The 27285-nt window shown below is 42.3% G+C and overlaps 1 protein-coding gene across 1 annotated transcript in view; it reads right to left on the bottom strand.

Moving 5' to 3' along the window:
• Positions 1-27285, bottom strand: part of LOC309541594 (sucrase-isomaltase, intestinal-like) — a 111677-nt gene that overhangs the window by 15296 nt on the left and 69096 nt on the right. Inside the window, exons 10-18 of the mRNA XM_082239600.1 lie at positions 25350-25463; positions 24357-24473; positions 24171-24255; positions 18644-18761; positions 11917-12085; positions 10349-10465; positions 7575-7723; positions 1717-1805; positions 160-212 (exon numbers count right to left, since the gene is read on the bottom strand). Of these exons, the coding sequence (XP_082095726.1) occupies positions 160-212; positions 1717-1805; positions 7575-7723; positions 10349-10465; positions 11917-12085; positions 18644-18761; positions 24171-24255; positions 24357-24473; positions 25350-25463 (1011 nt within the window). The remainder of the gene's footprint in view (positions 1-159; positions 213-1716; positions 1806-7574; positions 7724-10348; positions 10466-11916; positions 12086-18643; positions 18762-24170; positions 24256-24356; positions 24474-25349; positions 25464-27285) is intronic.

The raw sequence follows: 27285 nt of genomic DNA, 5'->3' as shown, positions 1-27285 counted from the left end.
AAGATGGACTCCATGATGATTTTGAAAATGGAAATTAGGAAGTTTAGTAAAGGGCAGATGAAGAAAAACAATTGAAATGCCAGCTGATTGGAGATCAGTGAGATTTTATGCAAGACACTCAGTGATATATGACATAATGTAATCTTTACAAATACATACCGTATAGTAATCAAACCAGGGTGCTTCTGGGAAATATACGTCTACTGATCTTGCTCCCTGTAACCAACATGAAAGAGTTGGAACAGCTTTATACATTTCTGCTATATCAATGTTGATATCCTCAGTTTTGGTTTGATATTTCTACAGATACAACTATACCACTGGTAAACAAATTGTGATGCTATCCAGTCAAATTTCAAAAGTGCAATGACCACCATCTTCAGAACTTAGGTTTTTCGTTTCGGCTTCACTATGATCACAACTGTGGCTTGATTTAATTAGTGTAAGATGGCCACAAGCTGGAGGAGGAAGTGGTTCACTTGCTCTCGCCTGTGTTTCAGTGCCACCATTGCAGGCACCACCAAAGCTAGGACACAGTACTGAAGTTACCATAACTTAAAAGGTAAAGGTAAAGGGACCCCTGACGATTAGGTCCAGTTGTAGCTGACTCTGGAGTTGCGGCGCTCATCTCGCTTTATTGGCCGAGGGAGCCGGCGTACAGCTTCCGGGTCATGTGGCCAGCATGACGAAGCCGCCTCTGGCGAACCAGAGCAGCGCACGGAAATGCCGTTTACCTTCCCGCTGGAGTGGTACCTATTTATCTACTTGCACTTTGTCGTGTTTTGTAACTGCTAGGTTGGCAGGAGCAGGGACCGAGCAACGGGAGCTCACCCCGTCGTGGGGATTCGAACCACGGCCTTCTGATCGGCAAGTCCTAGGCTCTGTGGTTTAACCCACAGCGCCACCCACGTCTCCAAGTTACATGGCACTAATGACCGAAAGGGTTTCACCTAGCTTTGTGCAGCTAATGATTCAGCCATGGCTCCTCAGTCTAAGCAACTCATTGCTCAGCACAGATTGAGCACAGAAGACTGCCTGTTGCTACCTTCCCGCTCCTTGGCTTTCCTCCAGGCTGCCAACCCTGACAATTAGGCATCTGCATTTTAAGCAAGGCAGATTTATGATCTAATTTTTTGGCCTGCTGTACAAGGGTAGAAAGGCTCGTTGTGCCAGTACAATGAGTTCATTACTGTGCTCTGTACACACTGCAGCACTCTTAAGGTAATAGATTTATATACATAGCATAACTGATGCATGAATCAGTATTCGTGGTGGTTTAAAACCTTTTCTCAGTGCCTGGCCGCATGTTACAGATTTATTTATTTATTTAAAAAAATAGCATCAAAACATTTCAATCTGCTTCACAACTGTTTTCCCATCTCTTTCCTCCTTTTGCTAATTTCTAGCAATTTGATTTACTATGAATGCAAACACACATCTCTGAAGGGAGGCAAGAGATGCAGGAAAATCTGGGAGCAGCTGGGTGAGAGCTAGTATTCACTGCTTCAGTTTTACTTGGATCCAATCTCTTCCAAAAATTGACTAGGATCAATTTATAATGACTATCTCTGAGATTCAATCATATTCTATAATTGGCTGTGATCATGCATCAGCAGCAAGGGCATGAGCAAATAGAAGTTCATCCTGTTTCTGTTTGAAAACTATGAATGATATGCCCATCTTCGCTTCCTCCCAGTACCATTGTGTTTCCAGTACTTGCCTCTTGAAGAACTGGAGCAATCATAAATGCAGATCCCCAAAGAAAAGCTGTGTCTATTTCATGGGTCTGAGGGTCAGCTGGAAACCTAGAACAAGAATTGTATAATTTGCTCAATATGTGGAAACTCATATTATTCTACATGTTTGGATGTTCCCCTGTGTCTGCAGAATGTTTCTATCGGCTTGCAAAGGCTCCCTGTCTGCATTTGCCAAATAGGATGGAGCTACCAACATTCGTATTAGAAATAATAATTCATAATAAATGCAGATGTAAAAGTTCCAAATTGTCCATAATTTATACCCTGGCAGAGAGCTCCTGCCCTATACCTTGGTTTGCATACGTTTTGGATTACAAACATGTCAAACCCGGAAGTGTGTGTCCCGGTTTGCAACATTTTTTTTTGGATTACAACCCATTTTTTTTGGATTACAAACAATTTTGGTGGAGGAAAGCCCCATTGGCAAAAGCGTGCCTTGGGTTACAACCTGTTTTGGTTTACAAACGGACCTCCGGAACGGATTGTGGTTGTAAACCAAGGTACCACTGTACATACCCTCCAACATTCCAGAACATGTCAAATGTGTATTTTCAAAGCTTATGTATCCTCGCTGTCTTCAACAGCTGCGTCCCCACCTTAAGAATAACTCATGATTAACCAATATGTGTGTTCCTTGTGATAAAGTCTAATCTTAAACACACACGCACATAAAGAGATGTTCTGACTCTAACCAGTTTTGCTGAATCATTAGGACCCAAACATAACATAACCTTATGTTATTTTATATTATGATATATTTCTTGTGAAAATTTGGGGGTGTTCCCTATCAACACGACTTAATTTTTTGACACAGCGCCTTCAGGGCAAAGCAGTTACTTTAGTTTCACTTTCCTTCCTGTTGTTTGTATTTGATAGTGAAGCCTATGGAGGTCCCAGAAGTCTAGCCTGTTTGACTGGCTGGATGTGGAATTATGGTACTTTTGTACCCAGTTATGCCCTTCTTTGCAGTTATTCTGTCTGTGGTATGGCAAAATAATATCAACCCTTGTCAAATGCACCAGAGCCTATGTTTTTGTCATTCTTTTTTAGGCTTCCCCTTCAATATTAACAAAACTTTCTTCCAGACTGATATTTGCATATCCAACATTCAGTAAATTGTATTGTGCTGACAGGATAAATGAAATTGCTCTAAAACACTCAGCGTGCAGGCAAGTGCAGTGCCAATTATAATTAATAAAATTACTTGCATTATTCCCCATGTGCTATCTTAAACATTATCTTAAAATTCCATTCGGTAATCAGTACAGCCTTCTGAGATTAAAACTTCAGAGATAATAAAAGATAGCTGAAACAGTTCTTCATACTTGAAGCCACTTTCCCCAATAATATTCGGCTCAGTACTTTGATTACTTGGCCGTAATACAAATTTATCTAAGTCTTGCCTTGCCATGCAACTGCCTTGGTTCATGTTCAACAGCCTTTTTGTAGGCACCTCAGGCACGGTCAGGTTGTTCTAGCTCAGCAGCTGCCAAACCACAGATTCCTTTATTTTAAGTTATTTCAATAAGATGAGTATTTATTTCTATAGACTAGGATTCAGTTTATTGTACGTAGAATGTGAATGGCATAAACCTCTGGGTCACACTGAAAATATCAATGGGATACAACATGGAACACAGTATAAACATGTCATACTTTATTCTTTTTAATGCCAGGGAATGCCCCATGACTGCAAAGCATTCCTCCGCGAGGAAAAATTAAGAAGCCCCTGCCTATGTGAAGCTCCACAGCACTTCGGAGCTCCGCATTTCTGTTTTAATTTCCCCCACCTACACCCCTGCTGGTTACCAGTTTGTGTGCCGTGGAAGCCAAAGGTACAGCAATATAGGAAATGTTACGCTTCCTTCTCTGAAAGGGGAAGGGCCATAGTTCAGAGCCCATGCTTGGCATGCGAAAGGTTCCAGAGTTAGGTGGTACAATGGGTCAGTGCACCAGGCTGTTAAGCAGGAGGTTGGCGGTTCGAGGCCATCCAGGGACAGCCATGGGAAGGATTTCTGCATTGCAGGAGGCTGGACTAGATGACCCTCAGGGTCCCCTCCCACTCAACAATTCTACGATTCAATTCCCAGCATCTCAAGGCAACGTTTGGCAATACTTCTGTCAGGGTCAATGGAAAGCCACTGCCAGTTTGTGTAGATATTTGTGGTTAAATGGTTTCACTGTGTATTGAAGTCAGCCTACCTATTTTCCAAAAAAGAAAATACCAATCTGATATCATTGAAACAAAATACAGTGGTACCTTGGGTTACATACGCTTCAGGTTACACACTCCGCTAACCCAGAAATAGTACCTTGAGATAAGAACTTTGCTTCAGGATGAGAACAGAAATCGCGTGGCGGTGGCGCAGCGGCAGCGGGAGGCCCCATTAGCTAAAGTGGTGCTTCAGGTTAAGAACAGTTTCAGGTTAAGAACAGACCTCCAGAACGAATTAAGTACGTAACCAGAAGTACCACTGTAAAAAAATTCCTTCCAGTAGCACCTTAGAGACCAACTAGCAGTTCAAAAGCACGTCAAAGTGCAAGTAGATAAATAGGTACCGCTCTGGCGGGAAGGTAAACGGCGTTTCTGTGCGCTGCTCTGGTTCGCCAGTAGCGGCTTAGTAATGCTGGCCACACGACCTGGAAGCTGTACGCCGGCTCCCTCGGCCAGTAAAGCAAGATGAGCGCCACAATCCCAGAGTCGGTCATGACTGGACCTAATGGTCAGGGGTCCCTTTACCTTTACCTTTAAGGTGCTACTAAAAGGAATTTTTTAAATTTTGTTTTGACTACCGCAGACCAACACGGCTACCTACCTGTAACTGATATCATTGACGTAGATTTGGGGGCTTCTATATTGAGCTCGGTCCCAGCGCCTGCCAACCTAGCAGTTCGAAAGCACCTCCGGGTGCAAGTAGATAAATAGGTACCGCTTACCAGCGGGAAGGTAAACGGCGTTCCGTGTGCTGCGCTGGCTCGCCAGATGCAGCTTTGTCACGCTGGCCACGTGACCCGGAAGTGTCTCCGGACAGCGCTGGCCCCCGGCCTATAGATGTGAGATGGGCGCACAAACCCCAGAGTCTGTCAAGACTGGCCCGTTCGGGCAGGGGTACCTTTACCTTTACCTTTACCTTTATATTGAGCTTTAGAAAGCTGTTCTTGTTAGTATTCCATGGCATTGCTGCATGTCAGTGGCTGCCTGATGTTTTATTAGCAGGAGTCAAACACATGGGGTGCATGTTTGCCTCTGAATCACAATCTCTCCCTCGCCCAGAAATGAAATCAAACTCGGCAGTAATCTGAGCTGCATTGGCCTTTATAGCAACTGTGAGGAAGCCCAAGACCAGCTTGTCATATGTGCACACAGAGGATTCGGAAAAGGGATGGTTGCGCCATTAATGTTCTGAAGAAAAAAGGAGCCCACAGGTATCTGAGCTATTTGTTTTTCTGAAGCAATTGACACTTTGTGAGGTCACAATGCGCAAGGATAAATATGCTCCCGGGCTTCCTTCAGGGCTTCCTCCTCTATTTAGCTGTGTGGCAAAACAAACTTCACAGAGACACCTTATGTTTTGCTCTTTGGATGGAAAAGAAACTGGGCTATTGCTCTCCCTTTCTCCTCAGTGAGGCAAGACGCATATGTTCATAATGTGATTTAAATGATAAAAGGAAAGGTGACTAAGAAACACTGCTCTTAATGCAAGCACAATGAGCATGATTAAATGGTTTCGATGCTGTCACAATATAAAAAGGAAACCATCCAATATAAAGAGGAAATCGATCAAACTCAGACCTGCATGTCTATGTCATGAGTCCCTTTAAAAACACAACCCAAATAATGCTTTCAAATAGTGTGCTGGCCCCAAAGCACTAGCAGGCTCCATGGGGTATCTGTATGGTATTACGGTATATACCATTTCAGGAAGTAAAAGAGGCACACCTAATTGTGGCACTAAAAACCTAGAACTACTAAGAGCAGGCCTTTTTGCTACCTGAGGTAAAAAAATCCAAGTTTCTAACCCCATTAGCTTCCTCTGTCCCCCAACAAAACGGGCTGCTCTTATAAGTAACCAAAATCTGCTCCCAGAGGCAGCCATCTCATCTTTCCTCATCATACAGCTATTTCTGGTTTCCAGCAGACAGCTGCTTTGATGACACTAAGCAGGCACGGAAACCTGGCACAAACTTGTCTCTCTGTGTAGACTGGCCATTGTCATGTGCTACAAAATATTTCTTGTTGGCTGCTTGAAGCACAGAAGAGAAAAGTATGTGGTGGGGACTGGTTTGCATGAAAACTGTGGTGCATGAATGGCTCACTGTTTGGTGTACTCAACCTGTGGGCAGGGTATATAATTGCAGGAGTTCTTTCGACTGAAGGAGGGCTTATTAAAAGGTATTTAGAACATCCTATCAATCTAATGACTAGGACTAGCTAGAAACATTTTGCTGCCTGAGGCAGAGAAGATTGTGCCTCTGCATATTCCACATACAAAAGTCAACCAGACTGGCAGCTGAATCTTACTTTGACGCTAGCGTCTTCTGCTGCACCTGAGGACAGAAGGCCAACTTAAGGGGCATTGGACAGATCATGTGGTACATACAGGTTTGTCTGCTTCTGCCCCTTCAGCATCTGCCACCTGAGGCAGCTTCATCCCACTGCCTCATGGCAGGGCCAGGCTTATACATGATTTTTGCCTTTACACTATCATTTTTAATTCCCGTCATCACACCCTGGGTGAAACTGAGCAATGCTGTCTTTGTTTTGTAACTGAATTTCGTTTGGAGACCTTCAAACAGTTTATCATTGACTTAGCCACAAACCTTCCAAAGAATTCTGAATGGCAAGCAATAGACTTTTAAAATATGCCTATAAATATTATATTTCCATTGTAACCTGCTGTTGCTGTGCCTGTGGAGAACACTTAGCCCTGTTTTCTTCACCATCATTACGATCAACAAAATAATTGCGTGTTCAGACCTTTAAACCTCCCCCTTAAATAAATTCAGTCAATACTCAAATTTTGGTTCGGTTTTTGGCAGAATTTAGGCCACAACTTTATTGATTACAGCACGTGAGTGGTTGCATAGGCTCTGGTTCAACAAGCTCTCTGCACTGTTGCAGGTAGTGCTGACCCAGGGCACCAGCATAGGTCAGCCTAGGGTGAACACCTGGATAGACGGAAAGCCGGGAACAGGCTATGTCCACCACCCAGATGTCCCCTTGGACTCTGGCATGGGCACAACCCCCTCACAGGGTTGACCAAAACACTGAGTCCCTGGATTCCTTTAACGGAATACCCTTCACATAGGGATGGCGAGAGCATTCCGCCATCCCTATCGCCTGAACCAGAGCCTATCCACAACCTTACAAGTTGTGATGATTTGCCATGAGGCAGGCGAAATCCAAATGGCAACAGCCAATCAGCCAAGTGGGGAAAATTCCTGCTGTGCCCCTGTCCCAACGACAGACAACACACGGCGGCTTAGCAAGGTCAAGCACACAAGCCCTAAAAATAGGGAGAGGTGGGCAGGTGTTCCGAATGCACGCGCCAAAAGAGGAAGCTCTGGGTCACGTGCATAGGTATACATAGGTCCCTTGATCTGTTGGCCTGTGTCCCATTGGCCTGATTAAACCCTGCATCAAGGGACCTACCAATTGGGTGTTGTGGCTATCCAATCATACCCACCTACAACACAGGGTTTGGTTGCCAGGTCTCGCCGCAACTCGTGCCCTCTTTAAGGGAGGACCCGATATACCTAATAACATATCTTTGATTAAAAACCCATGACAAGGAGGAAAATGAATGGGTAACTTACTCGTGCATTAAACCTCGGGCCACTGTATTTCCAAAGGCATGAGCTTCAAAGAATAGGGTGTACAAGTATGGCAGGAGGGAGTATCGAATCTGCAGTGTTGATCGTGCAATTGTGGCAAATTCAAGCCCAAACACTCCAGGGTCTTGTTCCTGTGAAAAAGCAGGATTTCAGTTTGATTTGCATTTATTTATATTTACGCATTCAAGCTTATTGGACCCCCTGCCCCATCCTGAAAGCTAAGGGAACAACAGGCTTTGGCATGTAAACCTATTAAAGACTTCTTTCGTCAACTGCTTGGCTTTTAACTAAGCCAGGGTTTCCCAAACTTGGGTTTTTTGGACTACAACTCCCATCATCCCTAGCTAGCAGGATCAGTGGTCAGGGATGAGCTAATCTAATCACAATATATTTTAAAAAAGATGTTTATGTGAAGGTCCTGGGAGCAGGAACCAGTGAGATGTCGTGGTACGGATCAGGGAGATCTAAGTTCCTGCTCATACATGGAAGTTTGCTGGGTAACTTTGGGCCAACCACAACATCTCAACACAATTCATCTCATGATATAGAGGAGGGTTCAGATCCCCCCCCATTGGAACAATGCATGAAGGTTGCTAATGACTCCCCCCTCCCCAGTTTGACCAGCTATAATATGCATGTAGAATCCCTTCGTACACTATGTTTATGTATTCGACTGCTGCATATGTTGTTGGGAGCATGGCTGTTCTTTTCATCTCCTCACCCCTGAGGTACTTTCAATATCTGTTGTGGTCATCTGATAATCCCCCCCCCCCATTAGGACCCCCCCCACACGTAAGGATTAAAGAAGGCAGAGAACCAATATTGTCCTGAGCATCTCAAAAGTAGAATGGGATTAAAGTGTTACAAATAAATGCATCCCAAAAATGTTATTTGAAAGTTTATTGTTCAGGTATAACCAAAGCATCCTCTTCCTTTTAATTACATTTGCAAAGAAAGCAAAACTCTGATCCTCTACATTTTATGTTTCAGACTGGTGGTCTCTGAGGCAGTTGACCGACATTATGCTGTTCTCTGAATCAGCTGCTTTCCAGAGACATAATTTTAATGTCCCCCCTTTTTCTGTCAACACTGCTTATTTACAGTAGCTGGGTCAATAGACATTCAATGGGCGCTAGTTTGTTCACAACAGCAGCAGTGCTTGACAAGCTTTCATAAGACCCTGATGTGACCAGATAGCAAATTACCTCAGCCTTGGCCCTGTATTTCTTTTACACAAACCTGAGCCAAAATGATTTCTTTTGAGTAGGAAAGGTGTTTGTTCCACAAGGCTAGTGACTTGGCAGATACTTTTGAAAACTTTTGTAAAAAGATTAAGAGGATTAATCAAACTGAGAAACCAAATGATCAAAGTTGCTCATAATTTAAAAATGTCTGTCCAGGCCAACCATCAGAATTGCATCAGTCCTACAATACTGAATGTCAAAACAAATGAGGAGAACATTCCACCAGAAAAGTGAGCATTTGTCATATATATATATATATATATATATATATATATATATGCAGGTTTTGGTGTCTTCGGGTGTCTTCCCGTGTAAGAGTCGGGGTGTCTGTGCGACGTTTCGACGAGGTCTCACTCGTCATCTTCAGGCTGGTGTTTTCGGCTTCTTTTCCAGTAACAAGAAGCCGAAAGCACCAGCCTGAAGATGACGAGTGAGACCTCGTCGAAACGTCGCACAGACACCCCGACTCTTACACGGGAAGACACCCGAAGACACCAAAACCTGCATTCCTGTACCCGTGAAAATCTACGAAAGCAAATATATATATATATATATATATATATATATATATATATATATATATATGCAGGTTTTGGTGTCTTCGGGTGTCCTCCCGTGTAAGAGTCGGGGTGTCTGTGCGACGTTTCGACGAGGTCTCACTCGTCATCTTCAGGCTGGTGCTTTCGGCTTCTTGTTACTGGAACAGAGCAGAGTCTGGTGTTTGAGTTCCTATAAATACTGTTGAGGGGTGTGGTGTATAGCCTCCAACGTTCTGGGCAGAGAGGAAGTTCCTAGATTAGTGTGCCTTTTCTTCTTTTGTTCCTTAATTACTTGAGGGATATCTTGGGTGATTTCATGAGTGATATTCTGAATACCACTGGGTGGGTCATTAAGTGTAGATTAGTTGCTAAAGCTTTCGTGTCTTGACCTCTTGAGCTTGTGAAGAGTTTTTCTGAGAAGATGGCTGTGCTGCATTTAGTTGTGCTCTGGCTTGGCTTCGTGTATAGGGGCGAGCTGTGGTTTTGTGCCTTGTGCCAAAAGACAGCCATCTTCTCAGAAAAACTCTTCACAAGCTCAAGAGGTCAAGACACGAAAGCTTTAGCAACTAATCTACACTTAATGACCCACCCAGTGGTATTCAGAATATCACTCATGAAATCACCCAAGATATCCCTCAAGTAATTAAGGAACAAAAGAAGAAAAGGCACACTAATCTAGGAACTTCCTCTCTGCCCAGAACGTTGGAGGCTATACACCACACCCCTCAACAGTATTTATAGGAACTCAAACACCAGACTCTGCTCTGTTCCAGTAACAAGAAGCCGAAAGCACCAGCCTGAAGATGACGAGTGAGACCTCGTCGAAACGTCGCACAGACACCCCGACTCTTACACGGGAGGACACCCGAAGACACCAAAACCTGCATTCCTGTACCCGTGAAAATCTACGAAAGCATATATATATATATATTTAATGTCCAAACTGCAATATTTCTAAGTGGCACCTACTTACCTTCTGACCAAATGCATTATGGTTTCTGGACAATGGATAGAATGCACCAAGCTGTGTCCAACGCAGACAGAGTTCAAAAGTAGTATCATAGTAAAAGCCACAGATATCAGCACCCACCTGTGAAGACAGACCAAAAATCAGTGCTTCCTGCCATTCATGCTGTAAACTGGCCACAAGTCACTTGGATACCAGTTGCCTACTGCAAAAGGTAATTATTATTATTATTATTATTATTATTATTATTATTATTACCCCGCCCATCTGGCTGGGCTTCCCTAGCCACTCTGGGCGGCTTCCAAAAAAATATTAAAATACTGTAATACATCAAACATTAAAAGCTTCCCTAAACAGGGCTGCCTTCAGATGTTTTCTAAAGACAGCAACTGTATGCAGCAGCTGCAGTGATGCAATTGTCCGTAGATTTCTCGACAGCCCATCAGACCATCGATGGCCCATCAGACCTTTTCAATATACATAGAAAATAAACCACAATGCTCTTTATACTGGATTTCATAAGGCCTTGCTACTTAAGTCCGTATGTCTGTAACAGGTGTTGGATTCATTCATTGCAATAGAGGCAACTGATATGTATGCAAATCCCTTCATGAGGACAGCTTGGCTCCCTCTTTTGGAATGAATGGGCCATCAAAAGATCTTGTATATAGATCAAGGTATGGATATTTCTGTGTACGTAGAACTCTGTTACGTTAAATGGTGTTTGATTGCTGAGCTTTGGATGTTGTTTAGTCGTTTAGTTGTGTCCGACTCTTCGTGACCCCATGGACCAGAGCACGCCAGAGCTTTGGATAATATATCAATTTAAGTAGGGTGAATTAGCGCTTGTGGCTTGTGGAAGCCAATTGTTTTTTTAGAGACACTTCTTTGTGCAAACCACTGAGGCCACAATGCTCAAACTTCCTCTTCCAGATTATTCTCACGTATGCCAACAGAACCCTGCAGAAATTTGTAATTAAGTTTGTTTCCATGCAATAAAAGTAGTTATCTAGCACTGAAATGTAAACTTATTAGCATATGCTACCCTAACTGGTAACAAAGTCTGTCCTTTTGCTCTTTTTGCGAAGTATTCATTGAATCACCACGGGTGTAGACACTCCTGTATGGTCTACTAACATGGAGGCTAGTTGCTTGCCTCTCTTCCAGCCTTCAAAATTCTGCATAGTTTTTTGAAACTATGCAAGTATATATCTTGCTCGGTTTCTGATTCACCTTCCCAACGAAATCTCCTGAGCCCCAAGCCATTCCAGAGGGACATTCAGGAAAAGCCGGGGAGGGCTGTAGAATTGCTATAGGATATAGGGAATGGAAAAATTGCCTCTTTGTGGTCATGCTTTTGTGGATCCATCCCATTGTATAATATGCCTTATGGACTTAAACCCTTGATGCCTACAAGTGCAGCATTTGAAGCATGCCGCAACATCACCCCCACCCCCTGAACTGACACGTTATGTTCCTTTGCTTCTGATGTCATTGCCAACTTCTGTGGCCATTTTGAAATGGTACAACGTTGTACGCAAATGGTTGCCCAATGTGCCTTCAAAACCACTTACTTGTGGAATTCCGAAAAGATTAAACTCCAAAATTCCAATTATCGATGTGTGCATATCTTCCCAAAGAGCATGGTTGTCCCCTAGCCAGTGGGCTGTATATTTCCCGTTTCCAACAAATGTAGAGCGACTCAACACAAATGGCCTCTTTCCTGTGGCTTCCTTGATGGCCCTGAGAATGAAAAATTGCACCCACATCAGCAAAGCCCTGGAAATTCATTTTCCTTTAGCTTGGAAGTCAAAAATAAAACCAGAGCAGAGGCAAAACTTCAAATGCAACTTTGAAATGTCTGCAGCTATTTCTAATGTAATCCTTATTTGACGTTGGATTTCCTATCTTGGCGCGACATAGTAATTTCTCGATAAAGGCTTCTTTCCCAGATGAATGCTTCCCTTCTCTTTTGAACTTCAAAGAGTATATAGTATCTCACAGTTGCAAAAAAAAAAAGATCAAGTAATTTAGGGGCTACTGCTTGCTGAACAAGAAAACAAACTGGCCAACCCTCTCTCTCTATGCATTGAAATGTGCTTTCACTTTTAGATGTCATTTTATTTAACAGAATATCCTGTATTAATAACTAACAAAGGAGTTTTCGGAATGTAGAAGATTGCAGAAACCCAACTTCTATTGAATTTCCAGGAGGAGTTGGGCAGCTGGTTGCTTCAAGCTTTTTAAAACTGCCAGCTAGTGAGCATCAGTCATTTATATCCATGATTAGATTCATTCTACTCCAGTGCAGTCTATTCATGAGCGCTTGCATCTACATAACCAAACTGGAATTTGTATAAAATATTGTGGCAGCACAGCTTTCAGGCAGGAGACGACATCCTAACTATATTATACACTTGGACACCTTGTGAATGGATTAAATTTAACCCTGGGAAGGCTTCCCACTTCCCATCTCTTGTTGCCCCTCATTCCCAACCATGGAGACTAGCTATCTCCCAAGTCCTGACCTTCACAGCGATGTATTGCACCAGCTTGCTACATATGTCAGGTTCCATTCTGGTTTCATTCTTACTGACTCCAACTGCCTCTAATCCTGACTGGATCACGCTCCCGCTTACAGCCAAGCCGTTCAACCGAGTGTTTACTGAATGGATCCATGTGGAGGTTGGCACCTTCTGAAATCACCGCAGTAAACGCTGCCTGCAGTTCAGCCTACCACTACCATGCCAGCAAAGAACTTCCAATGGTGGGTTTAATTAACGGTAAACATGGCTGGAGGTTAGATTGTGAAGTAGCTGCACCAGCTGCTTGAACAGATGTGGATCAGTGATTAACACTGATGCATATTTTTCTCTACTGATCTACATGTATTGCTTACTTGATATCGGAAGCAGGATTTTGTGTGAACTTAAGAACAAGATGGGGAACTTGTGGTCCTCCAGGTGTTCTGGAGCTGAAGTGCCCTGAGTTGGCCATGCTGGTTGGGGCAAATGGGAGTTGTAGTTCCCTTATCCCTTATCCCTATTCAAATTCAACATCCTGCTTGCAACAGGTCAACCAAATGCCAACAAGCAATCGCTCCCCAGCAAGTGGCTCTCAGGGAACTACTGCCTCTTACCCTGGAATCTCCATATAGCTATTGATAGAACTCTCCTCCATGTATATATGGCTGTGCAACACACTATGACTTTAATTTTAGGCACATTCTTGCTCTCAAAGAATTCTTGGCAATGTGTTTCAAATGTGCTTTAAATGTATATTGTAGCTACACAGCCTTAGTCTTAACAAAAAAGGTAAGTGCATGTACAGTGGTACCTTGGGTTACAGACGCTTCAGGTTACAGACGCTTCAGGTTACAGACTCTGCTAACCCAGAAATAGTACCTCGGGTTAAGAACTTTGCTTCAGGATGAGTACAGAAATCGTGCTCCGGTGGTGCAGCAGCAGCAGGAGGCCCCATTAGCTAAAGTGGTGCTTCAGGTTAAGAACAGTTTCAGGTTAAGAATGGACCTCCGGAATGAATTAAGTTCTTAACCCGAGGTACCACTGTACTGCCTCTTACCTTGGAAACTGCATATGTGAATGTCAGGACTTGGGAGCTAGCTAGTCTCCATGGTTGGGAATGAGGGGCAACAGGAGATGGGAAGAGGGAAGCCTTTCTGGCAGTACTAACAACGTCAAGGTTAAATTTAATCCATTCACAAGGTGTCCAAGTGTATAATATAGTTAGGATGTCGTCTCCTGCCTGAAAGCTGTGCTGCCACAATATTTTATACACGTTCCAGTTTGGTTATGTAGATGCAAGAGCTTATGAATAGACTGCACTGGAGTAGAATGAATCTAATCATGGATATAAATGACTGATGCTCACTAGCTGGCAGTTTTAAAAAGCTTGAAGCAGATATTGCAGCTATTGATAGAACTCTCCTCCATGTATATATGGCTGTGCAACACACTATGACTTTAATTTTAGGCACATTCTTGCTCTCAAAGAATTCTTGGCAGTGTGTTTCAAATGTGCTTTAAATGTATATTGTATCTACACAGCCTTAGTCTTAACAAAAAAGGTAAAAATGGTAAAAGACCTCTAGATGGTTAAGTCCAGTCAAAGGTGATTAAGGGGTTGTGGCACTCATCTCACTTTCAGGCTGAGGGAGCCGGCCGTTTGTCCACAGACAGCTTTCCGGGTCATGTGGCCAGCATGACTAAACCGCTTCGGGTGCAATGGGACATCGTGACAGAAGCCAGAGCGCATGGAAACGCCATTTACCTTCCCGCCGCAGCAGTACCTATTTATCTACTTGCACTGGTGTGCTTTTGAACTGCTAGGTTGGCAGGAGCTGGGACAGAGCAACGGGAACTCACTCCATTGTAGGGATTTGAACCGGCGACCTTCCAAGCCGAAGAGGCTCGGTGGTTTAGACCACAGCGGCACCCACGTCCCTTCTTAACAAAAGCCATCTAAGAGAATGGCTATTGCCACATCTTTTGCCGTTTCCCAAAATTGCAACATGGAAAGGATTTACACATGATATATCTTGATCATTATTCACAACATGTGAGCACTCTGTGCTTCCCAACAGTGCCTTATTGCCTGGAAGCAGGTACTGATCAGTAATTAATAATAATTAAACAGGACCAAGGGGAAAGAAGGCACAGTGTTGTTAATGTCATGTTGACTCCATAATGATCCTTTGTGGTTTTTGGGAGCATGAAATCAGTGCAGCTGGGGAAAGAGAGAGAAAGACTCTTTCACCTTTAATACTTGTATGGAAGAAGGAATTTTGGTCCGTGCAGCAAGTCACCCCATAAGGTGAGAAATGTGGTGCCTGCCAAAATCCCTCCTCCTATCCAAAGGATGAAAGCTGGAGAGCATGGATTCTGCACACAAATTTGGGGAACACTGATGTTGCACATGCGCTTTGACAACTGTCCCAACATTAAGGAGCGAGTGTGGTACAAAGTGTAGAGGCTTAATGCCAGGAATCTAGGTTTCAGGTCATTGCACTGAGTAGCATTGCCAAGTTACTTGGATCTTGGCATGAGAAGTTAATGTGTCACTGACTCTTTCCATTGGATCCAGTCCCTTGAAATGCTACTAGAGGGGGCAAAGGAGGGTTCATGTACTATTGCTGATAGCCTATTAATCTTGTATTTAAACTAGATTCTTAAACACTCTGAAGGGGACAGGAGAATAATAATGATTAGACTAGGTCTTGCCACAGAATAAGGTGTCTGCATATGTATTACAGTTGCATGTGTATATTCTGTGTATAAGACGACCCCCTTTTTTTTAACCCAAAATTAAGACAATGCACTATGTACTATCCGTGTATAAGACGACCCCTTATTTTAAACTTCAAAAATTTAGGAAAAAATATAGTCTTATACATGGGAAAATACGGTATGTAATGCATATATACTGTTTATATATACACCCACACCCATCCTTGTGGCAAATTTGTTTAAAGAATTTTACTTCCTACTCGGAACACATGCTGCCAAATTCTATTACTGCACACCATTGGCTTCCACTTTTAGATTCATTTTTGAACACCTTTCTGTCTTCCATCCCTTCCAACCTTTTATTTGTTTAGCCAAATAAAGCATTTGCATATGAGTGCAACTGCTCTGCCCCAAGGGGCAAGAGGATCACCGAGAGATGCTTTTGTATAGTATGTTTTATGTGGAGCTGAAATGACATACACGGGAGAGAAGGTCAAAATTGACCTTTAGTTGCTGGCTTAGTTCTGTACAACAGACACAGCGGGTGTGCAGTTGAAATCAGACTTCCTCCTGGGAAGTAAAATGGTTGGTTACAAACCCCTGGGGAATAATTCAAAAGTGGAGCCGGGCTCATCCCCAGGAATCTTCTGATGCTATAATAAAGCCCTTAGTTAGCCATTATATGAAAAGAGGGGAGAGCCCTGATTTGGCTCTGAATGCTCTTTGTTAGATGAACTCCAGTTGATTCATACTCTATTCGTTATAGAGACTGCTCACCTATAGCCTCTTTTAAATCTCTCTGGGGTAGGTGGACGTTCAATAATAGGAACTGAAGAGTCATAGCGTAAGCCCCTCTGGGTTCATTCTTCTCATAATGCAGCTTAAAGTTACTTTATCCAGTTTCAATTTTGTATTGAAAACAGCATGATGCTTCTGTGCGGTTTCTCCTTTTCTCCAGACCTTAAAAGAGTCTAGCTTCCCTTTTTCAAACACTCTAGTTTCAGAGCAACAGGTGCCTTCAATCTATAGCAGCACCGAGCGTCCCTTGCTCTGCAAAAATGTGCTTGCTTGCTTGCTTGAAGGCTGGCTAGCAACCTGTGTTTCAATCCCACCTCTGTCATGGACTCATCATATGAAATTGGGAATGTTTGTATGGCACTTTGCTCAAAGAACATTTATTTATTTATTTATTTAGTCAACTTCTGACTACTTACTATTTATAAAAAAGATTGCAATAAGTGGTGTAAAGGTAAAGGTAAAGGTAAAGGGACCCCTGACCATTAGGTCCCGTCGTGGCTGACTCTGGGGTTGCGGCGCTCATCTTGCTTTATTGGCCGAGGGAGCCAGCGTACAGCTTCTGGGTCATGTGGCCAGCATGACTAAGCCGCTTCTGGTGAACCAGAGCAGTGCACGGAAACGCCGGTTACCTTCCCGCCGGAGCGGTACCTATTTATCTACTTGCACTTTGAGGTGCTTTCAAACTGCTAGGTTGGCAGGAGTTGGGACTGAGCAACGGGAACTCACCCCGTCGTGGGGATTCGAACCACCGACCTTCTGATCGGCAAGTCCTAGGCTCTATGGTTTAACACACAATGCCACCCGCGTCCCTTAATAAGTGGTTTACAGTAGTAATATTAGCAACAGACATTCCACTGCCTCATACGGTCCAGTGTAAAATGGTAATTTGGACCAGCCTTTCCTAAGATGGCTGAAACTTAAAAGTCCAAAATACAGGGAGGATCTTAGGTTGCAGAAGCCTGATTTAGGCAATCTCTGGAGCTTTTTATAGCCTCAAATTTGTAACCTTCCTATGATTTTTTTTAAAACTTTTGCAGAAACTCATGGAGAAACAATTGCTTAACAGAGGTTTCTTTTTCTTTTTTTTAAGGTTGTAAGGTTTTCAAACTATTTTCCAGGGAACTGTAGTGTTCTGTGGAAGCTTGTTAGCAGTTCCTGAGTGAAAAGATCTGTAACTGGAGATAAGAGTTCCTAAAAACAGTTTGCTATTCACTATGTTTATTATCACATTTGCAACCTGGCTTTCCTCCAGGAAGCTGTTGAAACTTAACCCGGATCCCCTCTGATACTATACTACACTGGCTCTCTACTGATCTTCCTCGCAACTTCAAGTAGCCTTGGGTATGGGGTCCAGAGTGTACCCACAGTTCATGCAAGGCAATAGCTATACCCTGCAATCTCCCAAATGAACCAGGGCAGGCAATACAATAAGTGCAAATGTCTGGAAGGAAGCCTTGATAGCAATTTTATAAAAATGGAGAGTATGGCTTAGAGCAGTGGTATGGTGTGTGTGGGTGTGGGTGTAAAACACTTTCCTTACTAGCCATTTTCTGAATTAATTTCCACCACACCGCTGCTTCTCCCTCTCATCTTTTACTTTCATCCTTGAAAACATGTGCCTGAAATCCTTGGTGCTGACAGCTCTTATCTAGCCAATTTGTGATAAATTCCCTCCTAACTACCACTACTGGAATAACTTTGGCAATAGTTTCTGCAAGAACATTTGAAATTACTTTATACTGAATTAAATTATACTGAAGTACATAAAGTACCCAGGCAGCCCATTTTATACGGACTGGGAGTGGTTTGCCCTGCTCTCAAGTCCACCCTCTGCATTTGCAACATGAAGAAGAAGAAGAAGAGTTTGGATTTGATATCCCGCCTTTCACTCCCCTTCAGGAGTCTCAAAGCGGCTAACATTCTCCTTTCCCTTCCTCCCCCACAACAAACACTCTGTGAGGTGAGTGGGGCTGAGAGACTTCACAGAAGTGTGACTGGCCCAAGGTCACCCAGCAGCTGCATGTGGAGGAGCGGAGACGCGAACCCGGTTCCCCAGATTACGAGACTACCGCTCTTAACCACTACACCACACTGGCTCTCCAGTGAGAGATCCTAAGTACATGAGATCCTAAGTACAGCCCATTTCAAGTTCCCAGGTGGTACCAATTCTTCCTGAACAAAAAAACTTAAATGAAAACTGTTAACGTATCTGTAAAGATTTTCAGAGCGTTTACTGGAAGACATTCAGAGAACTTACCGGAACGTAGGTGGGGCTTCAGACCACCCAAAAAGGGAATGTGTGTCATAAAGATCTCCCAGAAAAGTTTTAGAATCTGGACACAGTGTGCTTTGAAACAGAGAAGAATCAGAAATTCCTGAAAGTGGAATACAAAATATTAAGAATTATTGTTGAGTAACAAGTCCCTTCACATTCACAGTCATTTTTTAAAAGTAAAGTTGATTCATAAGAAATAAACTTGAAAGTTTTTGTTGGGTTGCTTTATACATCCACCAATAATTAATTTATTCCCATGATTATTCCTGCTGTTTGGCTGTGGAACAATAAGGCATTCAGGATGTAGTTGCATCTAGAGTATAAACTAGGAACGTTCTTTTTGTTGTACACGAACTTGTCCCACAGTAATCACATAAATCACTATTTCCACAAATTGTCCAATTTTTTCAATACTATTCACTGTGGCAAAATTCATGGGTGAGAATATTATCAGAATAAAATTCCCAGCCATGAATTTGGCTCCCTTCCTCAAATAAAGGGAAGAGATTCCTCACTTGCAGTTCACCACAGCTAAGCCTTCAGTGACAGGCAGTTCCATAATGATGTTTTCCGTTTTGGATTTCCCCCCCTGATATTTCATTGTCAGCAGCACATAATAGATATCAACTGCTTGCTGCCAATTAGGCTCCTGAAAACAGCCAGGGTTTGTTAGAAGGATGTTGACCAGACTAGTTGCTGGATGGCTGGCAGGAGCTGTAGGGCTTTGGGCTTCCCAGAACAGGGTTTTAACCTTCCAAATTCTTTCATATAGAGAGAATACTGCAGCCTGCATAGGGACGCTGAACTCTGCACCCAGGTTACTAGGATAGAAATGATTCCTGTTCTCAAATCTCAAACCTATACCACTGCCTCTTCCAGCTGACACTGAATGTAAAATATTGAGCAACTGTCAAAATCAATAAAGAAGGTGTTCTGGACCACAGCTCCCCTCAGCTCCATCCAGTAGGGATGACAGATGCTGCAGTTAAGAACACTTCGAGTGCACCACGTTGTCTATCCTTGCAATGAGCAAGGCATTGTAATATTCAGATCCGCTCATGCCTGGAATTTTGAATACTAGTGTTCTCATATGCTTGCTCTTTGTGATTTATGTGGTTTCTAGAAACACAATTAGGGTGAGTGAAATCAATAAGACTTAAAAAGCATTTCACTTTCTCTGTGTTTCACCCATCTGTCAGTGCTCAGCTGTAGGTAGCTGTCAGAGGGGAGCGAGGAACCTGGAACCAGCTGTGGCAGAGGGCCAGAAAAAGCTAGGAGACAGAGCTAAGGAACAAGCAACTTTTTTGAAGCGTCAGGAAGACCTTTTGTTCAAATCCCACCCCAGATAGGAGGCCTATCTATCTATCTATCTATCTATCTATCTATCTATCTATCTATCTATCATATTTATTACTTTTCCAAAAATTTAAACACTAAAAAGACAATACAATGCAATACATTAAACTAACAAAACAAAAAAAACAACAATAAAAAATCAAACAATTTCATTATCCCATCTTTCATTCACTTATTACCACGACCTCCTCGCACCTCCCTTTTTGTATTCCACTTCTGTTAATTATTTCAGCAATTCCTTTCCATCTTCCTCTGTTTTCTATCCTATAATTATCTTAACTCATTCTAACCTTATTTTTTCCTTTAATGCTCTATTAATCTATTTATGGGACGCGGGTGGCGCTGTGGGCTAAAGCCTCAGTGCCTAGGGCTTGCCGATCGAAAGGTCGGCGGTTCGAATCCCCGCGGCGGGGTGCGCTCCCGCTGCTCGGTCCCAGCGCCTGCCAACCTAGCAGTTCGAAAGCACCTCCGGGGGCAAGTAGATAAATAGGTACCGCTTACCAGCGGGAAGGTAAACGGCGTTCCGTGTGCGGCTCTGGCTCGCCAGAGCAGCGTTGTCACGCTGGCCACGTGACCCGGAAGTGTCTCCGGACAGCGCTGGCCCCCCGCCTCTAGATGTGAGATGGGCGCACAAACCCCAGAGTCTGTCAAGACTGGCCCGTTCGGGCAGGGGTACCTTTACCTTTACCTTTAATCTATTTATACTTAATTCCTTATAACGTTTCTACTAAAGCCATATAACTTCATTCCAACATTTTTCTAACATTCATTAATTTTACAGTATTTCTGTAAATAGTCTTAAAAAATTTTCCAATCTTCTTCCACCGACTCTTCTCCCTGGTCTCGGATTCTGCCAGTCATTTCCGCCAGTTCCATATAGTCCATCAACTTCATCTGCCATTCTTCCCGGGTGGGTAAATCTTGTGTCTTCCAATATTTTGCAATGAGTATCCTTGCTGCTGTTGTTGCATACATAAAAAAGTTCTATCCTTCTTTGGCAGCAATTGGCCGACCATGCCCAGGAGAAAAGCCTCTGGTTTCTTCAGAAAGTTATATTTAAATACCTTTTTCATTTCGTTATAAATCATCTCCCAGAATGTCTTAATCCTTGGGCATGTCCACCAAAGGTGAAAGAATGTGCCTTCAGTCTCGTTACATTTCCAACATTTATTGTCGGGCAAATGGTAAATTTTTGCAAGCTTGACTGGTGTCATGTACCACCTATAAATCATTTTCATTAAGTTTTCTCTTAGGGCATTACATGCCGTAAATTTCATACCTGTGGTCCATAACTGTTCCCAGTCAGCCATCATTATGTTATGTCCAACATCTTGTGCCCATTTAATCATAGCTGATTTCACCGTTTCATCCTGAGTATTCCATTTCAACAGCAAGTTATACATTTTTGACAAATTCTTAATTTTTGAATCTAACAATTCTGTTTCCAATTTTGATTTTTCCACCTGGAAACCAACTTTTTTGTCCAAATTGTATGCCTCCATTATTTGATAATAATGGAGCCAATCTCGCACTTTATTTTTCAATTTTTCAAAGCTCTGCAATTTTATTCTGTCTCCATCTTGATCCAGAATTTTCCAATATTTCGGCCATTTGGCCTCCATATTGAGTTTTTTCTGTGCCTTCGCTTCCATTGGTGACAACCATCTCGGGGTTTTCTTTTCTAACAAATCTTTATATCTTATCCAAACATTAAACAATGCTTTTCTAACAATATGATTTTAAAACGCTTTATGTACTTTTACCTTATCGTACCACAAATATGCATGCCAACCAAATGCATTATTGAAACCTTCTAAATCCAACACGTCAGTGTTTTCAAGAAGCAGCCATTCTCTCAGCCAGCAGAAAGCCGCTGATTCATGATAAAGTTTGAAGTCTGGCAGGGCAAATCCACCTCTTTCTTTAGCATCAGTTAATATCTTAAATTTTATTCGAGGCTTCTTGCCCTGCCAAACAAATCTGGAAATATCTTTCTGCCACTTCTTGAAACAATCCATCTTATCCAAAATTTGTAATGTTTGAAACAAAAACAACATCCTTGGCAGCACATTCATTTTTATCACAGCAATTCGACCTACCAAAGATAACTTCAAGTTTGACCATATTTCTAAATCCTTTTTAACTTCAATCCAACATTTTTCATAATTATCCTTAAATAAATTCACATTTTTAGCAGTCATGTTAACCCCTAAATATTTCACTTTCTTAACCAGTGTTAGTCCTGTCTCTTCCTGGAACTTCTCTCTCTCGTTCACAGTTAATTTTTTCTCTAAGACCTTAGTTTTCGTCTTATTCAGCTTAAAACCTGCTACTTGTCCAAATTCTTGAATCAGTTCCAATACCCTTTTTGTACTGGATTCTGGCTCCTGTAAGGTCAATACTAAATCATCAGCAAATGCTTTCAGTTTATACTGTTTAGCTCCCACTTGTATACCTTTGACCTCTTGGTTTCTTATCATGTTTAACAAAACCTCAAGGACCGATATAAAGAGCAGTGGAGAAATTGGGCAACCTTGTCGTGTCCCTTTCTCAATCTTAAACTCTTCTGTCACTACACTGTTCACAGTTAATTTTACCTTTTGTTCTGAATAAATTGCACCTATACCATTTTCAAAACCTTGACCTACCCCCATCCCTTGTAGATTCTTCTTCATAAAGCTCCAGGAGATGTTGTCAAAGGCTTTCTCCGTGTCCACAAATATCAAGACAGCCTTAGTATTGATATTCACTTGAAGTTTTTCTAGAATATTAATTATATTCCTCATATTGTCAGACAAATGTCTGCCCGGGAGAAAGCCCGCTTGATCTTTATGAATTTCTTCTACTAACACCTTTTTTAATCTTTTAGCCAAAATATCTGCAAAAATTTTATAATCCACATTTAGCAGCGATATTGGGCGGTAGTTCTTGAGCTGTGTGTTTTCAGTCTCTGTTTTCGGTATAAGTGTAATGTAAGCTTCCTTCCACGACTCTGGTGCCTTTCTCCCTTCCAATTTTTCATTGCAGACTTCCTTCAATGGTTGTATTAACCATTCTTTCAAAGATCTGTAATATCTAGAAGTCAAACCATCTGGTCCTGGAGATTTACCTAATTGGATGTTCTGGATAGCCCCTTCCACCTCCTGATCCGTTATTTTGTAATTCAACATTAGTTGTTTTCCTGTGAGATTTTGTGTAGTCCATTTATTTTCAAAAATCGATCAATGTCCATTTCTTTCTGCTTCTCCTGTGTATAAAGTTGTTTAAAATACCTCTGGAAACACTTCCTGATCTCCAGACAGGAGGCCCTTTATAGACTAACCTGGGTATGAGGATTCAATGGTCAGCCTGAGTGGACAAACCAATTCAGACCCTGGGGAAACTGCTCCCAAAGCAGCTCTGGTGTCTCATCACATCAGAGCCAATGGACATCTATTTCTAACCCTGGTGGGTTGTGACACCATTGAATTGGAGAGGTAGTTATAAAGAATGCAAGTGAACTCTATGATCCTGCTACCGCCCCGCAACTCCCCTCCACCCTCCAACACTCTTCATCCTGCTGAAATAGTTGTGGTCGCAAAGATGGGGGAAGAGGAAAAAGTGATGAAGAGAAGGAGGAGAGCTTATGTACTCCAGATGTTACTGGACTACAACTTTCATCATCCATGGCCTTTGGTCATGCTGGCTGGGGCTCATCCCCATCCTTGGGCTTAGGTGTTTTTCAGGGGCACCGTCCATCACAAGTAGCCATTTCCCTGTCTGTCCTGTACAGGCCTTGAATTTTTGAAGGGGAATTCCACACATTTTCTCCACAGAGGGCATCATTGATTTGCCCACAGTGTAGTACAATGCCAAGAGACAAATGTGATTAACAACATCATGATAGAGACTGTAGCTACCTTGGAAGAGAACTTACTGTCGGAACCATTAACAACTGTATCACTTATACAAGCCCCTTTTTATCTTCTCCCTTAGGGACTATCAAGCCTTGACTTCTATATAGCTCAAGATCAATAGTGAAATACCAGGGATGTCCTAGAAGGACTGATTCTGGTTTTTTAAAACAATTGTCTACTAAACTTTTAGAAACATTGATGCTGTAAGTGGCTATAGGAATCAGGCAAAGGATATTTGTTTTTCAGAAGTCACTTACTGGGAATGTAAGGTGGGTTGTTGAGGTTGTTGTGAGCACAGCCTGGGATCTGGCCATTGAGAAAATTTGAGGGTTCATTCATATCCTAACCAAATAAAAAACAAGAAACAGGTTAGGTTTTATGGTATACTTTGGGTGGGGGAAGAGAGAGAGATAAAATATAAAGGGAAATATTATCAAACGTACAAGCCAAATACCATCATAAGGAAGGACATTGTGGAACTGAACACACATCTGGGTCCACCAATCAGCTGTTTTGGGGTTGAAGTAGTCAGGGTACACTGAATTTCCTGGAGCCAAGGCCTGGAAGTGAGAATGAAATATATTAAGATAAGGACATTTCAGCCTGCTAATGGACATGGAAAATTTCAGAGATTGCGTGGAATGCAAGCTCAGAGTGTACCACTTGTTGGCATCTGTCTGTCTTGGGAGACAATGGAGTGTGCCTCCAGGGGTGAAGTAAAACCGCTGGAGAATCACAGCACCTGCTGTGGCTGCTGGGACAGGTAACTCGAAACTGCTGCCTCCCATGTTGTTTTTGCTTCCCTCTTGGCCTCACTGATGTGGTCCAGAAGAAAGCAGAGCAATACATTTGGCACCAGCTTGGGTGCAGGAGTTACCAGAAGGAGGTGTACAAGGTGCCAGGGATTTAGGAATTCTACTCTGGATTTATGTAGGGTTTACTCTTTAGACTTTTCTTCTTCCAGATATGTCCTGCAAGGCAGAAGGTAAGGAAATACTTCTTCTTGGAATACCATTGCTTATGTCCAATTGATTGTGGAGGGCTGCTGCCAATCACTGTCAACAATACTAGGTGGACCAATGTTTGACTTGTTGTCCTATGTTCATATGAAATCATCAAGAGCAGTGTCATAATTAGTGTGTGGCAATGGTATTGTGAAAATGGGTGTTGCTCTTTCTTCCTTTACTCTTACTGTGATTGGACATTGCTGCCATGAGAACATAACTATCAACATGATACACCAGGGTTTCCCAGCTGTTTGGGGACTACAACTCCCATCAGCCATAGCTAGCAGGAGCAGTAGTCAGGGATGATGGGAATTGTAGTCCCAAAAACCCCCCACTTTGAGACCCAAGTTTGGGAAACTGTGTAATGTAAACTCTTCCACAACAACAACTATCTTATCCAATCCAAAGGATTGCCCCATTGATACCTACCTGCCCAACAGCTGGAGTCACTCCATCTGAATTTTTCACCCAAATTCCCAATTGTTCTCCAAGTTCGTAGGGTTGGTAAGCCCCTCTAGCTTGATCTTTACTTAGGAAAGGATCCTGATGAGGGAACAAAACAGAACAAAAGTAAAGGATAGGAAATAGAAACACTGCAACGATACCGGTTTTGAAAAATGGGTCTGAGATGCCTGATTATACTGAACAAAATGGAACTACTGTTTGGGTATGACAATAACCTGGAAATCATCCGCTAGAAACCTATTAGCCTTAAAGTTAAAATTTAAGGTGACAGAAATGCAAATATAGTATATTAACAGAGCACAACATAAACCCATCCCTACATAGACATGGGCTATGTAACATTATTTCCAAACGATGGCATGGAGGAAGCTATTGGTAGGCTAGCAGAATGCCAAAGATGGAAGCAGGACAAACCCTACCATTAGACAAGATGAAATAGCCAATCTCAACACGCAGCAGGTTTTGGGGGTACCATTAAATGGTGGCAAATGTCCAATTAATTAATTATTACCACATGTTGTTACCATATTATTAACCACCATGGAGGTGCCATTTGGATTATTCCCATCACGTATGAAATTGCTCGGGCCACTTCTGAATGGAAGCTACCAGGTTGCTGTCAGAGAACATTATTACAGAAGTGGCCATGAAAAGGGAAAGAGAAGAAGCTTATCAGTCAAAGTGTGGATCCAGAAAAATCCTGTTGGCACTGAACTACCGACTCTTAGAACATTGGAGTATTTATTGGAATTTAAACTTCTTGAATAGAGAATTTCCAAGAAGCTTAAAAACTCGATCACCAAATGAAGCCAAAACTTAGGAAGTTGTCACATTGTGTACCTTCAAACTGTGCACTGGGTATGGCTGCACTTTGCAAATGTAACACACGCTGCCTGAATGGTTTGTGATGAGAACGAATTGTGGTTTGGCACGAGCCACGTTAGGGTCCTTTACGATTAATCTTCTAGTGACAAACTATTCAGATGATCTTGTTTCCAAGGGACCAAGGGGTTTGGAAAGTAAGCAAGCAAGAAAACATCTAACTGCACCACTGCTAAATTGCATTGGGAGCTATATTTTTTTATAGCCCTCTTTTTATAGTATTTTTCATATCTGTGTAGAACTGGTTTGAAGTCCATTTCATGATATTGGTTTCATCATTTTTGACCTGGCAATATATTGTGAATCATGATGTGTGCTTACGTGTGTGCTATGCACAAATAACAATGTGGGGAAAAACCTGAAGCCAGCCAGTGCCTCTACAGTACATAGCTCCATCCTTATTTCATCCTTATGTTTAGGGAAGCTTTTAATGTTTAATAGGTTACTGTATTTTAGTGTTTTGTTGGAAGCCGCCTAGAGTGGCTGAGGAAACCCAGCCAGTTGGGCGGGGTATAAATAATAAATTATTATTATTATTATTATTATTATTATTATTATTATTATTATTATTTCAGACATTGTGATATATCAGTATATCGTGATGTTCAGCAGGTGATATATCATGAAGTAAAAAATCAGACATCATTCAGTCCTACTGTTCGCCTCTACATAGTTCCATCCTTATTTCAGACATAATGATATATCAGCAATATATAGTGATATTGAAAACCAGGAATGTAAAACACAGCTGTTAGTAGCCATTTCATAAGCCTTACCCTCCACAAATTTGTCTAATCTTCTTTTAAAGCCATCCAAGTATACTGCCATTGCTGTGTCTTGCAGGAGAAAATTCCACAGCACTGTGTGCAGAAACACTTTCTTTCATCTGTCCTCAATTTCCTTTCCATCCAATTAATTGCCACGTTAAGAGCATTGCACAATACCACTCCAACGGTGGTGGCACGGGAGCTCTGAGCCACACTGTTGCACCAGTGTGACGTCCTGGCGTGGCTTATTG

Source organism: Podarcis vaucheri, assembly GCF_965113315.1.
Source record: "Podarcis vaucheri genome assembly, chromosome: 10".
Classification (NCBI taxonomy): Eukaryota; Metazoa; Chordata; class Lepidosauria; order Squamata; family Lacertidae; genus Podarcis; species Podarcis vaucheri.
This window is presented reverse-complemented; position numbering and strand designations above follow the sequence as displayed.